This window comes from Nansenia antarctica (assembly GCF_963989245.1).
Source record: "Nansenia antarctica genome assembly, chromosome: 5".
NCBI lineage: Eukaryota > Metazoa > Chordata > Actinopteri > Argentiniformes > Microstomatidae > Nansenia > Nansenia antarctica.
In genome coordinates, this window is record NC_137690.1 from 48,186,552 (window position 1) to 48,201,563 (window position 15,012).

Genomic DNA, 15,012 nt, shown 5'->3' on the forward strand with positions numbered 1-15,012 from the left:
ACTGGGGAGGCTAACGTTAATACGTTAATGTGCACAATTCTCTCTGTAATCAGATCAATTTGGATCAAAGTAATGATATCGGGACTAGATCCACTTCGCCGCCTCGGATGCTTTTGGCTCGATGGCTTGACTTGAATTTAGTGATGGATTTCGTCTCACTAGGCTAAATAACAAACTGTCCCTTCGCCAAAATTGTCATCAACAAATCCGTAATAAGTGTGTGGTTCATTGCGAATAAAAGAAGCTGTATTGCGAAATTGAGGATCGCACAATTCCTTATTATTTGTTGCTACGACATGCAGTTTGTGATGTATCGTCGGCGTGTCGCATACTGATGACGTAGGCTGTTTACAGGGTTGGGTCGCTGGAAAATGACGCAATCCTTTTCGATTGGCCTGCGGTGCTCTCTTTGGCCTGCGGTTTGCGACCTTTGGATCATTGAGTGAGACTGTATCAATTGTATCAATTTATATAGTTTTTACTGACAAAACCTACACGTTTATTTATAATAAAAATCTCCCTCTCTCTCCTCCTCCCCCCCTCCGTCTATCTATTTCTGCCATATGCTTTAGGGCACTAATTGTCTTGCTCTCTGCTGTGTTTTGTAAATAGTTTTTACTTTTATCATCAATGTCCACCTTGTAATGAAACTCATTTTTCATATTCATTTATTTCAATGATATTGACATAAAGATATTCTTTAGTGAAGTAGGTTTCAAAGTCTGGATCTCTATCCCTCGTCTTTTGCGGCATTTGGAACTCAAGCTGGGATGGGGCCAGATTTCTGTGCAGCATCTGTAGCCAAGTAGGCCTGCAGCACAGTGGACGCTTCATCCACCTTGGAGTGCAGTCAGAGACTCCTCTGGAGACTCTGGCTTGTGGAGCAGCTCTGAGTTGTTAATCTCCATAGCATACCACCAGTGATGAGAAATCCTTTGGTCAGTCCCCAAAACCCTGCACCATTCTTCCACCATTCTTCCATCTGCTGGCCGCTTGGCACCACCATTTCTACGAGGACCTCACCTCGTCAGAGGCTCTTCTCTGTCTTGGCACCCCAGTGGTGGAATGAACTTCCCACATAGACACACACACTCACACACGCACACGCACACACACACACGCACACGCACACACACGCACGCACACACACACACACACACAAACACACAGTGGAGGAATGAGCTTCCCACATCTATCACATTCTAGAAAGTCTTACTTGCGATGGCTATGATGTATAGCTCATTCACTTACTTACTTTACTTACTTTACTTACTTTAGACAAAAGCACTGAATGTAAGTCGCTCAGGATAATAAGAGCCTGTGCTGAATGACTAAGATTCAGATTCAGATTCAGGTTCAGATTCAGACTCAGATTCAGATTCAACTGAATTGTCATTGGCATAGTACAAGTACAGAGACAACGAAATGCATTCGCCATCTAGCCAGATAGTGCAGTAGTGCATAGCGCAAAGCCATAGAGATATGTACAGATAGTCAGATGTACTAAATGTAAATGAATAAAATACAATCTACCAGTCTCTACCGCCACTTCTGTCAGCTGTTCTGGAAAGTTAATCCGTGTGCAGTACATCTGGATTACATTACCCTGGTCCTTCCTCTACCTCCCACAGGAGCCGGAACACAGAGAGACCTCTGGCATTCAAAGGTCATTCAAAGGTCATCACTTACAGCCGTGTACATAGCTGCAAGACCAAGTCAATTACATGGGGATAAAGGCATATCACAGCTGTTCAGTAACGCTCCATTCCTACTGCCACAGTGCTTGACCTGGTGGCTGTGCCCTTCCACACTGGTGCTGCAGGAGTAATTAAGATCCTCTCTGACAACTGCAGTCATGGGCTTCGATGGCACAGCATGTTCCCCTAGTTATCTCTCTGTGGATTTCACTGGGTTATTCTACATGAAAAATCAAATAAACATGAATTCACGCATGATTTTTTGGTTTGAATCTCCATTGACATTGAATACGTACTGTAAGCCTCGGTTTGAATAGCCAGCTAATTCGTTCATTTTCAAATGTTAGAATGGTGACCTCATACTGTGCTGAAACTAATTAGGGTATAACAGAATAAAATGTATTGTTTTGGTTAAAAACTTGCAGCGGGCCGGATCCGGACCATAGTTTGCCCATGCCTGTCTTAGATCGTACATTTGGTAAGTACAGTAAGCGAGAAGAAATGGTTACAATTCCTGGGTGCATTAGATAAGTGCTTATTTCAAATTGACAAAAGCTTTTTGTCTTGACAAAAGCATCCAGAGCCAGAGTGTGAACACACAGAACATAGAACAGCATGCTCTTACAATTACTCCAAAGAACAATTAGCTCACATTTGTATTCAGATCAAACATCGAACTGGAGCTGGAGCACAGTTATTAGAGCTTGGTGTCTGTAGAGATTGGAGTGTGTCTATTCCCTCCACTGCCTGTATACACACACACACACACACACACACACACACACACACACGTACGCACACTCGCACGCACACACACACACACACACACACACACGCACACACTCTCTAGCTTACTAGAGTATTTAATTGGGCAGTGTTCAGATAGCCATTAGCCGCCTTCTTAAAATCTGTTGGATTAATAGGGGAATGAAAGGCAGACCTTTTTCTTCAAACAACAGAGCAGAGAGCAAGATAATTAGTGCCCTGAAGCATATGGCAGATATAGGGGGAAGAGGGGGAGAGGATGGATAGAGAGAGAGAGATGATGGGTGAGAGATATCTCCCTCCCACTCACTCACTCTCTCTCTCTCTCTCTCTCTCTCTCTCTCTCTCTCTCTCTCTCTCTCTCTCTCTCTCTCGTCATAAAATATGGATCAGTCTTTCACCACGACTCTTCACACACCGTCCTTTTTTGTATTATTCACACAGGTCTTCTTTATGCTTGTTATTTTTTCAGCTGTCTGCCTATTTATGTTTGGAGCTCCTTCATCCACACTACTCTGTAGACTATGGGGCCGTATCATCCAACCATTCAGCCTCAGAATTAACCCTAACCATAACAATTTTTTTAGGAAAATAGACATTTAAACTGGCATCTGTTCCAAGAATATGTAATACATTAAAAAAAATAAAAAATAAAAAAATGTCTTTATCAATAAACTATCTATCAATATGAAAATTGGTTTGTTGGAGTGGTCTTGGACAGTAGATTAAGAATAAATCAAACATTATTGTACACAGTATTGTTAAGATCACTTTTTACATTTGGATGTTGTTGATTGGTGGATGCAGGGACTTAGGCCTCAAAGGTAGCAGACCACTAAATGATGAGTCCTATCACGGATTTGAAGACATTTCTAACAGTAAAATCGCTCACATTATGGTCTTGTACTTTGGTTTTTAGATAGGGGTACAGTAAACTGGAAACAAATATCGTGTATGATTCCGATTTCAATCAGCATTGACAGCGAAAGATAGCCACCGGAAAAAAAACACTCACATTTGGTGCGCCCTGTGCATCATTGAATAATAATAACACATCATTTAATAATGATGTTGTTTTATTTGCAATCTATTGTTGGAATTCTGTATTTTTTTGCTCTAGGCACAGGGTCAGCCATATTCGGCGCCCCTGGTGCAATTAGGGGTTAAGTGCTGGTTGCTCCTATTGCTAGCCGGCCTCTCTAACCACTAGGCTACCACCGCCCCGTGATATTTACATACCTGCTGTGCTGTAAGAGTCCTTTATTCAATTGTATTTTTAAAAAGACATATATAAGATCAGTTTGAGAAAATAAAGTTAACGATATGGAATGCAAGTGGGTTTTATTTTCCCGGTGGCACATCTTTCAGAATGCTGATTGAAATGGGGGAAATACCTGCGTCAAGGTAATTTTGCCTGGCTAGGAAACACACTTTTGTAAGCTTTCATAAAATGCTATGACATCTTGGGGAGGGTTGTTCATAACTACTACCACTGTCTAATTTCCCACTTTGTGAGAGTGCCATTGTAGAAATGTACCTACTGTGTGGGGTACCAAATATACAGTACTCTTACAAGATTGGGTTAAAGCGATCCGATCCAATGATTTTTTACTGTCCTAGGACAAGTTGTCACTGATGTAATATATATTTGTCTGGCAGGAAATGTATTCAGTCTGTGAGAACTATTCTTGGAGGTAGAGATATAAAACATTCATCTGTCATCTGCTATATGTCTGGGTTTGGATCAGAGACGTCTCCTAGCGTTGCTGCGAGGGGAAGGAGCCAGACGTCTCTGTCTCCGCTACTGGCTTTTATCTCAAGTTTGTCATTATTTGAAACGTGAGTGCCCTATCAATGTCCCAGGAGGTATCCACTCAGAGGAGACGGTAATGAGATGGTGATGGTGGAGGGGGGGGATGGGGGTAAGTCAGAGAGAGAGAGAGAGAGAGAGAGAGATGATGGAGGGATATAAGGGTTAGAATGAGAGAGAGAGGGATGGAGAGAGAGAGAGAAATAAGGGAGTAGAGACAGGGATGGAGAGAGGGATGAGAGAGGAGGGTAAGGAAATAGTGTGGTATAGATGAAGGAGATAGAGGTGTGTGTATGTGGGGGGGGTGTATGGGGCGGGGCTGGTTTGGGTTGGGGGGGGGGGAGGGGCTGCTTTAGTATGGATTTTATTCCCTCCCAGTCATCATCCACTCATGAGTCTCCTCACACCCCCATAATCCTGTACCATGACAACGCAATGACCTTTAACCCTCAGCCTGAATTATTTAACCCAAGATGTAACTGCATTTTCGGATTTGTTTCTATGTTAGTTACCCTCCCTTCCCCCATCTCTCTTGCTCTTCCAGTCTATTTTTCTGTATTGTTCACTGTCCCCCCCCCCCCCCCCCACACCCTCCTCCATCCCTCCCCCCCATCATCTTTCTGGCTAGCTCCATGGAGAGTATCCTGAAAGCTCTGTACTCACTGGTAATTGTGGGGAAGTAATAGCGGCCTCCAAAACACTGCCTCATGACAGCAGCATGACTGATACGTGGGAGAGAGGAGGATCGAAAGGGATAAATATTAAAAAGAGAGAGAGAGAGACAGAGAGAGAGAGAGACATAGAGAGAAAGAGAGAGAGAGAGACAGAGACAGAGAGAGAGACAGAGAGAGAGAGAGAGAGAGATACAGAGACAGAGAGAGGGAGAGAGAGAGAGACTGAGAGAGACAGAGAGAGAGACAGAGAGAGAGAGAGACAGAGAGAGAAAGTGGATTATTACTACTAAAATTAAGTCCCCAGAGGTAGAGACTGGTTTAGTTGGTGCATAGAGAGTAACTCACTGTTGTTGTCAGTACATTAGTGTGCCACATCTATTTCTCCGTTGAGGAAGTCAGTTTAGTGGATCAGGCAACTTGTTCAGTTCATGAATTAGTAAGTCATCAAAACCAACTAAGATGCCATCTGTGTCTCACAAATAACTCACTATTGGAAACATATCAACATTGTAGTCATGTATTTTTCATTTATACAAGTGAGTCTGAGTAAAAGTGTCATTTACAATGACGTGTATACGACCAGTCAAGTGTCTTCAGTATCTCAACCAGTGAAAAGAGAACATTTTCTCTTTCATTAACTTTCTTTCATAAAAGAGATTAGTCCATTAGTCATTTGTTTAGCCTCCACTTAATTGGCGTTATGCTTTCCCCTGGAAGAGATACGATACGACGCTACTTCACAACTGTTTCCAAAAAACAACTGCTGATCTTATCTTATAATATTTAATGGTTAAATCAAAGAATGTTTGAGCGACATTTGAACTTCCTTAGCTCATGTGCATTTGTATGAAGAAGCAAATTATGAGTTTGTTCCCGGCCCGGTAGACTGAAGAGCTAAGAACCACATATACAGTAATTACAAGACAATATTGGCAGAGTTGAACTCCGGTAACCGATCATTATGATGATTCATAATATGTTTTTCATCTCTCCATCTCACTTTTTAAGAGCGCTGTGAATCTAAAATGTATTTACAGTCTTATTGGAGGCAATTTTCTGGTATAAATCTTTAATGAGCACATTCATATGAGGGACATTAAGTCACAAGCTTTTCTCGCTGAGGGACAATTCAAAAGCCTGCGGCGGATGATGAACCTTGTGCCTATGGCTACGCCAAACCACCCACACAATACAGATACACAAGACACATTCATGAAATACAAAAAGCAAATACACACAGTACTATACATAATCTGGAGGTAGTGTATGTCAGTATAAGGAACCTTGTTGACTAATACGTGTGTGTGTGCGTGTGTGTGTGTGTGTGTGTGTGTGTGTGTGTGTGTGTGTGCGTGCGTGTCTATTTGCGAAAACAGGATACCGATTTGTTGTCCTTGTGGTTCATATCCATCCTGGTAAATATTCAGACACTCATTTAATTGTCTATGAATATTCCATTAGAGGGATGGATTTCTGCATGTATTAAAGCGATTGGCTTGGGTCTCTGTGGCTGATTGGAGAGGCAGTGGACTGGGGACGTGAAGAGGTTCTCTGAGTGGCTCTGAAATGCACATTCAGTCGGCGCCTCCATCCGCGCTAACATCATTATGCACACTGACACTCCGCTCAAATTGCATTGGTGGAATGTTCATGAAGCAGAAAACAGCTCTGCAAATCCCCCCCCCCCCCCCCACCACCGTCTCTCTCTCTCTCTCTCTCTCTCTCTCTCTCTCTCTCTCTCTCTCTCTCTCTCTCTCTCTCTCTCACACACACACACACATATGGATGTATGGATGCACATTGCACACATTGACATCTATGGATGCGCGCGCACACATACACACACAGACGCACACACACACACACACGGATCTATGGATGGACACATGCACACACATGCACACGCACGCGCACACACACACACACGCTGATATGATGCATTTTTGTGTAACTATATGCAAATGTTGTGTGCCTATCAAATATTGCAATACTTATTGTTTAACCTTAAACATAAGTGTGCCCACTCTCAGTAGTAAACAACATATTTAGGAGCAGGCACATACCATATCAAGTAACAGTGAGACCAGTTGAACTCTAAGGACAAACGAGCCTACCCAGTGGTCAACAGAGCAGAACAGCATGAACACAGTATAGCCATGTATGGGAACTAATGTCAGTATTGTAAGTTACGAGGTAAAAGCTATTTCCTCTCTGAGAACTGTATATAAGCTGTAACAAACATCAGTACTTTGCTTGGCATCTCTTTATGCCACAGCCAGGCTCGGCACCAGCCATGTCGTAGCCATGCTTGAAGCTTGGACTTAACAGAGCATGCTGACTTGGAAACATCTGTACATGGGAATGCAACCCAGATCTGCCTAATACAATGATTACGATTCAACCTTCTCTCTGAGTCATCAATATATAATTTCCGGCCACCTGACCAAGAAAGATCTCCACATATCACACACACACACACACACACACACACACACACACACACACACACACACACACACACACACACACAGTGTGAGTTCAAATCCCGCCTGAAACCACACCACTATTAGTGTGCCCTTGAGTAAGGCACTTAGCCCTCAGTTACTCCAGGGGGAATGTCCCTGTAATTCGTAATTGTAAGTCGCTTTGGATTAAAAGCGTCTGCTAAATGGCAAAATTATTAATTAATTAATTAAATTATTAATTAAAATTACACACACACACACACACACACACGTACACACACACGTACACACAGAGATGCACACGCACACTACGATGACTCAGACATAGGGGCCGACGGTCTCCTTGTTGAGTCATTGGTGACGTAGCCCACAGGCATGATCACTGACCACCCTCCCCAGTCCCCCCCCCCTTTTAAATAAGATGAACTCTGGTCCCTCCTTCTCTCTTTTCTCCTTCCTCATGCCACTATTTCTGTCTATCCATTTCTACACATGTCTTCATCCCCATAATTGTAAGTGGCTTTGGATAAAAGTGTCTGCTAAATGCTAAAAACGTAAAACAGAAATGTACAGTAAACAAACATACAGGTGATATATTCGCCATAACAATACTACAGCTAGATGACAGAGCAGACACACAACAGTTTTAGACCTCAATAGTCTTATTTTTTGGGGGGGTCTTCCTCTCCTCAATGTCCACTGACAGGAGCTGTACAAGGTCTGGATAGGTTTCAACCAAAATCCCATCAACCTGTTATGTCCAGCTAGACCAGTGTTCATTGAGGAGAGGAGGTATGTATTTGCTATGTGTGTGCATCAGTCTTCACGGTTCCCCCCTTTCTTCCTGTGCGTAAGTGAGTGTGTGTGTGTGTGTGTGTGTGTGTGTGTGTGTGTGTGTGTGTGTGTGTGTGTGTGTGTGTGTGTGTGCGCGTGTGTGTGTGTGTGTGTGTGTGTGTGCGTGCGTGTGTGCGTCAGGTTGTCACACTGCACACAGTGAATCTGCCTAAGGATCTATGTAGTCACTTTGTAGGAAAAATGTATTGGTTGAGTATGCCCTGCAGCAGCATCAAACCATGACACAAGTGACATGTATTCATGTGTTTCAGTCGCCCACACAATACAGACGTAAATAAAAGACCGTAGCCTGACATTTATGCTTTAGTAACTACAGACATCATTTTAGATGTTACACAGCTAGCGCGGGCTGTACATTAGCTGCTACTGTACTCGTGTTGGCTAGCCAGCTAATGTTACATTTCAGCCCTATTTACGTAAGACAACATTAATACAAAAATAGTACAAGCGAAAGTTAGATAGGACTTGACACGTAGCTATATCGTAAAAACAACGCACACTGAAAATATGACCAACAATCCTCACTCAGCTCGACCAATGACTGTTGAGAAGACTCGCTCTATTTCCTGTATAGTGTACCTCTGTTGTTGCCAACGGTTACGCCCCAGCAGGGTTCCCTCCCCAGGGTTTTTGAACAAGGTGCCATTGGGTTGATTTATTCATTAATTAATTAATTTAACAAAACAGACTCCTGTTCGTTACTGTAAAAAAAAAAAAACAGCTAAAACGCTGAATTAACTGAGGATTGAACGAAGCCTTCACTTTCGCTATTAACAACAACGTAATTGTCCATCAAGGATTTGAAAAGTTATTCTGGCGCGTAAAGTGGCATAGCACACTAAAGGCCCTTGCACACCAACGCGTTTTTTACGCGCGTTTTTTACGTCCGTTAAAAAAATAAATTAGAACTCATGTTGTGTCAACCACGCTTGCACACCAATTCGTAATAATTCGTCCGTCAAAAAAAAAAACGCAACAGGTTCGATTTTCTGCGTTTTTCGCGTCCGTCAAAAGCCTTTTGAGAGTTGTTATTGACCACTCCGCCATGGTATAGACTGGGACACGTCGTCAAATTAGAACTTTAGGACAGTTGGATTAATGTTTACAGAAGTACATGTCTCAAGTATTATCTCGCGGTTAGTCGAGTGAAAGAAAAACAACATACAGATGATAATTCACACAATATAATACCACGAAAGCGTAAGGCACTAAACAATAACATTCAGTTGGGCAGCATCACTAAACAATAACATTTATTTGGGCAGCATCCTACTCAAACTCAGGCAGAAGGGCAGGGTCCGGGCAGGTTCACACACTGTCACAGACTGTCAGTGCATCATACATCATTCAGCATGGTTAGGTATAGGCTGGCTATATATAGCTGTTTCTTTTTCTATTCTACTATTCTATTCTACTTCTGCTGTCTGCGAAACCCTGGGTATGCACCCCCCTTCCCGCGTCCCTGTGAATGCATTTTCTGAGATGCGGCGCTCTGCGGCGATCGAGATCATGTCGACCTGAAGGCAGTACTACCCAAGTTCTACCAGCATGTAAAATGTGCAACGAGGGGAGAAAAAACACTGGATAAGGTATACACCAACATCAAACGTGCTTACAAGGCTAGTCCGCTAGCTCATCTAGGCATGTCTGACCATGTGTCAATCCTCCTGATTCCTGCATACACCACAATGGGGAAAAGTGCTCCCACCACCACTAAGACTGTCAGAACCTGGCCAGAAGGGTCCGCTCCACTGCAGATCTGCCTAAATGACACCCTATGGCAGGAATATGAGCATGAGGACCTGGAGCAGTACACGTCGTCGGTTCTGAACCACATAGTGAACTGCACCAACTCAGTCACCGTGGACAAACGGGTCCGGGTCTACCCCAACACGAAGCCATGGATGACTGGGAAGGTCCAAAAACTGTTAAATGAGAGGGACAACGCCTTCTTCGCAGGGAAGCGCACACCGCTGTACAGCTCCACCAGGGCCAACCTAAAGCGCGGCATCAAAGCGGCCAAGGCAGAGCACAGAGAGAAGATTGAGGAATGCCTCCTGAGCAACGACTCCAGGCGGATGTGGCAGGGGGTTCAGCAGATGACAAACTTCAGAGCCAACAGGCTCACAGCCGCAGAGGACGACCCCCTGCTGGCGGGAAAGCTGAACACCTTCTACGCCCGGTTCGACGAGGGGCGAACGGAGGTAACCACAACACAGACACCACTCTCTCCAGCTCTCAGCAGCCTCACCCTCACAGAGCACGAGGTGAGACGCGTACTGAAGGCGGTGGACCCCAGGAAAGCCTCGGGGCCGGATGGCGTCCTGGGACGGGTGCTGAGAGACTGCGCCGACCAGCTGGCCGGGGTTTTCACCAACATCTTTAACCAGTCCCTGTCCCAGGCCACCGTCCCACCCTGCCTGAAAACCTCAACTATCATCCCAGTCCCGAAGAAAAGCACGGTGAGCTGCCTAAACGACTACCGCCCGGTGGCACTCACACCAATCATCATGAAGTGCTTCGAGAAACTAGTCCGGGCCCACATACTCACACGCCTCCCGCCCAACCTGGATCCATACCAGTTCGCCTACAGAGCCCACAGGTCCACAGAAGACGCCATAGCGACGACTCTCCACGCCACTCTATCCCACCTGGAGAGGGGAAACAGCTACGCGAGACTGCTCTTCGTGGACTTCAGCTCCGCCTTTAACACCATCCTTCCAGACAGGCTAGTGACCAAACTACTAGACCTGGGTCTATCACACTCTATATGTGCGTGGATCAAGGACTTCCTGACCAACCGCCCCCAGAGGGTGCGGGTGGGCCCCCACACCTCCACAGCCCTCAGCCTCAGCACTGGGTCACCCCAGGGCTGCGTGCTAAGCCCCATCCTCTACAACCTCTACACCCACGACTTCACCCCCATCCACCCCAGCAACTACATCGTAAAGTTTGCAGACGACACCACCGTGGTGGGATGTATCTCGGGGGGGGACGAGGCGGCGTACAGGGATGAGGTAGAGAAATTGAGCAAGCTGTGCAAGGTAAACAACCTGCTGCTAAACAAGTCAAAGACCCAGGAACTCATCGTAGACTACAGGAGGAAAAAGTCCGAGATCCTGCCCCTGCTCATCGACGGAGAGAGCGTAGAGATGGTCTCAAACCTCCGTTTCCTGGGACACATCATACGGGATGACCTGGCCTGGAAGGACAACACTAAAGGCACCATCAAGAGGGCACAACAGCGGCTATACACCCTGAGATGCCTCAAGAAACAACACAGCAAGCAGGAGATGCTGGTGGCCTTCTACCACGGCGCAGTGGAGAGCATCCTCACCTTCGGCATCTCCAACTGGTACCACAGCTGCACGGCAGCGGAGAGAAACGATCTACAGAGAGTCGTGAGAACAGCACAGGGGATCACCGGCGCCACCCTCCCCTCTCTGGAGAAGCTGTACGAAACACGCTGTCTCAGGAGGGCCTCCAAGATCTCCAAGGACCCGACCCACCCTGGGCACGAACACTTTGTCAAGCTGCCCTCGAACAGGAGGTACAGGACCCCGGCCGCTAAGACAAACAGACTGAAGAACTGCTTCTACCACAGGGCCGTCAAGGCCCTGAACACAGAAAAGGCCTAAGTTCTGGGCCCAGGACAAGTCCGGACGGATTGTAATGGCAGCCAGTGCTGAGGCACAAACATGTACATTTTCAAGCCTGCAAACTGTGACACTTTAAAAAAATGTGAAAAAATACTTTCTTGTGCAATATGACAACCCTAGTTGACTATCTGTGCAGTATAGTACAGTGGATTGTGTACATAGCCTCTATTGATGTAAACCAGCTCTTTATCTTCTTGTGATTTTATGCATCTATGCTTTTTCCAAAATGTGTTTCTTTTTCCTTTTCTTAAACACCAGGGGAGCCTCCCCTCCTAAATTTCGTTGTTTGGTACCTGTACTGTAACAATGACAAATAAAGTCTATCTATCTATCTCTTGACAGGCGGAGGTTGAAGACGCGCTTGTCCTCTTCAAAAAAAGTTCGCAACGTAAAAAAACGCAACGGACTCCGCAACGGACCGGTGTGCAAGGTCTCGGTGCGTAACGTTTTTTTCGGATGAAGGATTAAAAAATACGCGTGCGTAAACGCACGCATTGGTGTGCAAAGACCTTAAGGCGCATGCCATAACGCAAGGTCCCTGGTTCGATTCCGGCCACCGACATAAGCTGCATATCCTTCCTCTCTCTCACTCATCCTTCCTGTCAATCTCTATTGCCTCTATAACAATACAGCAGAAATGCCCTATAAACACATACACATTTATAAAAAAATAAAAATAAAATGATGCCTTCATTTCAGAGACGTTAATTTGAAATGTTTACGTAATGGAGCCAAGTGGACAGGGTGGCGCAGTGCCACTCTCACGTTCTCCGGGGAGAACTCTGATCACTAAAGCCCAGTTCACATCTAGGATTCGAAATGCAACCAACTCCATTTGCAGCGGTCCGAATTACCCTGCGTCGGCCCTGTGATGGCCGTATGCAAGGCGTCGGCAGCGATTCGACTTGTCAAGTCTCGAGTTCTTTCTCTGCAACGTTCTAAAACGGCCCCGTTGCGAATCCTAGATGTCAACTGTGCTTTAGAGCTGAACATTTTCATTCCCTATGGATTAGAATCTCCCTTAAAATGGATGAATAATACCCTGTGCAGTGCCCTGCGCAAGGAACAACTGCCGGTGTGGAACGCACCCTCAGTCTTCCCGGCACCACCCTTTCTTCTTGTGTGCGTCAGTCATTGCGGTCCCCTCCTTGCTTCCTGTATGTGTGTTTGTGCGTCAGTCTTTCTGGTCCCCTCCTTGTTTCCCGTATATGTGTGTGTGTGTGTCAGTCTTCGTATCCCCTCCTTGTTTCCTGTGTGTGTGTGTGTGTGTGTGTGTATGTGAGTCATTCTTTGTGGTCTCCATCTTGCTTCCTGTAGGCTTCGTTGAGCAGCTGGATCTCCTCCCTGTAGCCGGAGTTCTCCTGGGTCTGTCTGCGGCTGTTCTGCCGGTGGGCCTCCACCGTGTCGGGGATGGTGATGTTGATGATGCTGTCCGCCTCGGGGTTGCCTCCGCTGGGGATGAGCAGCGAGTAGGACGCCGTCTCGCCCAGGTCACAGGACACGAAGCGGTTTTCCCGGCGCGAGTAGCGCAGCGACGGGGAGCGGGCGTGCGTGGAGGACTGGCTGATGTTGGAGATGATGGAGACGCTGTCCATGGCCTCCTCGTTGTCACAGATCTCCAGCACCTCCAGGTGGATCTTCACATTGGTGTCGCCCACCCCCATCCCCATCCCCAACTCCACCTCCATCCCCACCCCCACGCCTCCGCCGTTCACCCCCCCGACGGGGCCTCCCGAGGCGGGGTCGTCTGCGCTGGGCTCGTGGCCCACGGACTTGGAGCGGTAGACCTCCACCTTGAGAGAGACCCAGAGAATGGTATTATTGTCTGTCTAAGTTTCTAAAATTGTAAGCTATTGCGGTAGAACCCTTTGAATAACTGTTTGGTTCCATTCAGAACCCTTTGGTGCCATGTAGAGTCCTCTTTGTGGAAAGGGTTCTACATGGAACCGGAAAGGGTTCTTGAAAGGGTTCTTGAAAGGGTTCTTGCACAAGGACAGCCGAAGAACACTTTATGAAACACAGAATGAAACTTACGCTTACGATTAAAACAGGTTAAAAGCCGTCAGACAGACCGACAGACAGATAGATGGATAGATAGATAGATAGATAGATAGATATTATGTTACATTATGTATATACAGTAAGAACAGTCCAGTAAATTAACATCCCCCAGCCTGACTCTGACCGAGCCCGCCAAGGAGAACCATGAACAGCACCAGTACCTTCTTAGCATGGGGGGAGATCTTCAGGCCATCGCTGCTGACCTCATATGTGGAGAGGGAGAGGGTCTTCCCTGTGGGGGCCTGCAGGGACACGGTGCCCTGGAAGGCACACAGGGGTATGGCCAGACCCCCCGTCGATCTCTACAGGCAGACAATAGAAACAGATACCATCAGATGCTATTATTGATTGTTGATTGTTGTTTTTCATATCCTGCTTATTTTTATTATTGATTTTGTATTCTGCTGTAATGCCAATGTCGAATGAACATGAACCCAAGAATATTACTCTGTGTACCCGTACATTGATGTAATAAAAGCAATTCTGAAAAGAACATTGTCCATTTTGATATTTTCCCCTCAAATTAGGCGACTTGCCTCTACCAGCGGTTAGAGTGGTTACGGGGGGGGGGGGGGGGGGGGGGGTGTAGGTTGCTTTGTCTTTTAAGTAATCCAACCTTTTAGTTCCGGGACACAAAAGAAAAGCGTCCGAGTTCGCCTTCAAAGGCAACTGTAGATTAGGCTGTCTGTGACATTTAGAGAAGCAGGCTGACGAATGTGCTGTCCAACCCCCTTCACATGGCTAGAGACGGCCCTTCGTGAACCGTGTCGTGAAGAGCCCTACGCTGTAAGAGCATTCCATTCTAATACCTATCACTAAAAGGCACAAGGAATATTTATGTCATTCCATTTTTCACTTAACACTTCACGTATTGATTTAATGGGCATTATTCAAGCACTATATATCAAAGTTGGTCTATTAATCATACGGTTATGTGTTAGTGAGTGAATGTGAATGCAAATTGCAGCCTTGCAACCCGCGAGAGAGTATTATTGAGCGTGGCGTACCTGACTAAAAATTAGTGAA

At 45.8% G+C, this 15,012-nt stretch overlaps 1 protein-coding gene across 1 annotated transcript in view; it reads right to left on the reverse strand.

The window, feature by feature from the left end:
• Positions 1-13,208: 13,208 nt before the first annotated feature.
• The window catches only part of LOC308158070 (putative G-protein coupled receptor 149), a gene marked incomplete at both ends in the record, with an annotated part of 10,290 nt that continues 8,486 nt past the window's right edge, over positions 13,209-15,012 (reverse strand). Inside the window, 2 exons of the mRNA XM_080531662.1 lie at positions 13,209-13,718; positions 14,148-14,288. Of these exons, the coding sequence (XP_080387788.1) occupies positions 13,209-13,718; positions 14,148-14,288 (651 nt within the window). The remainder of the gene's footprint in view (positions 13,719-14,147; positions 14,289-15,012) is intronic.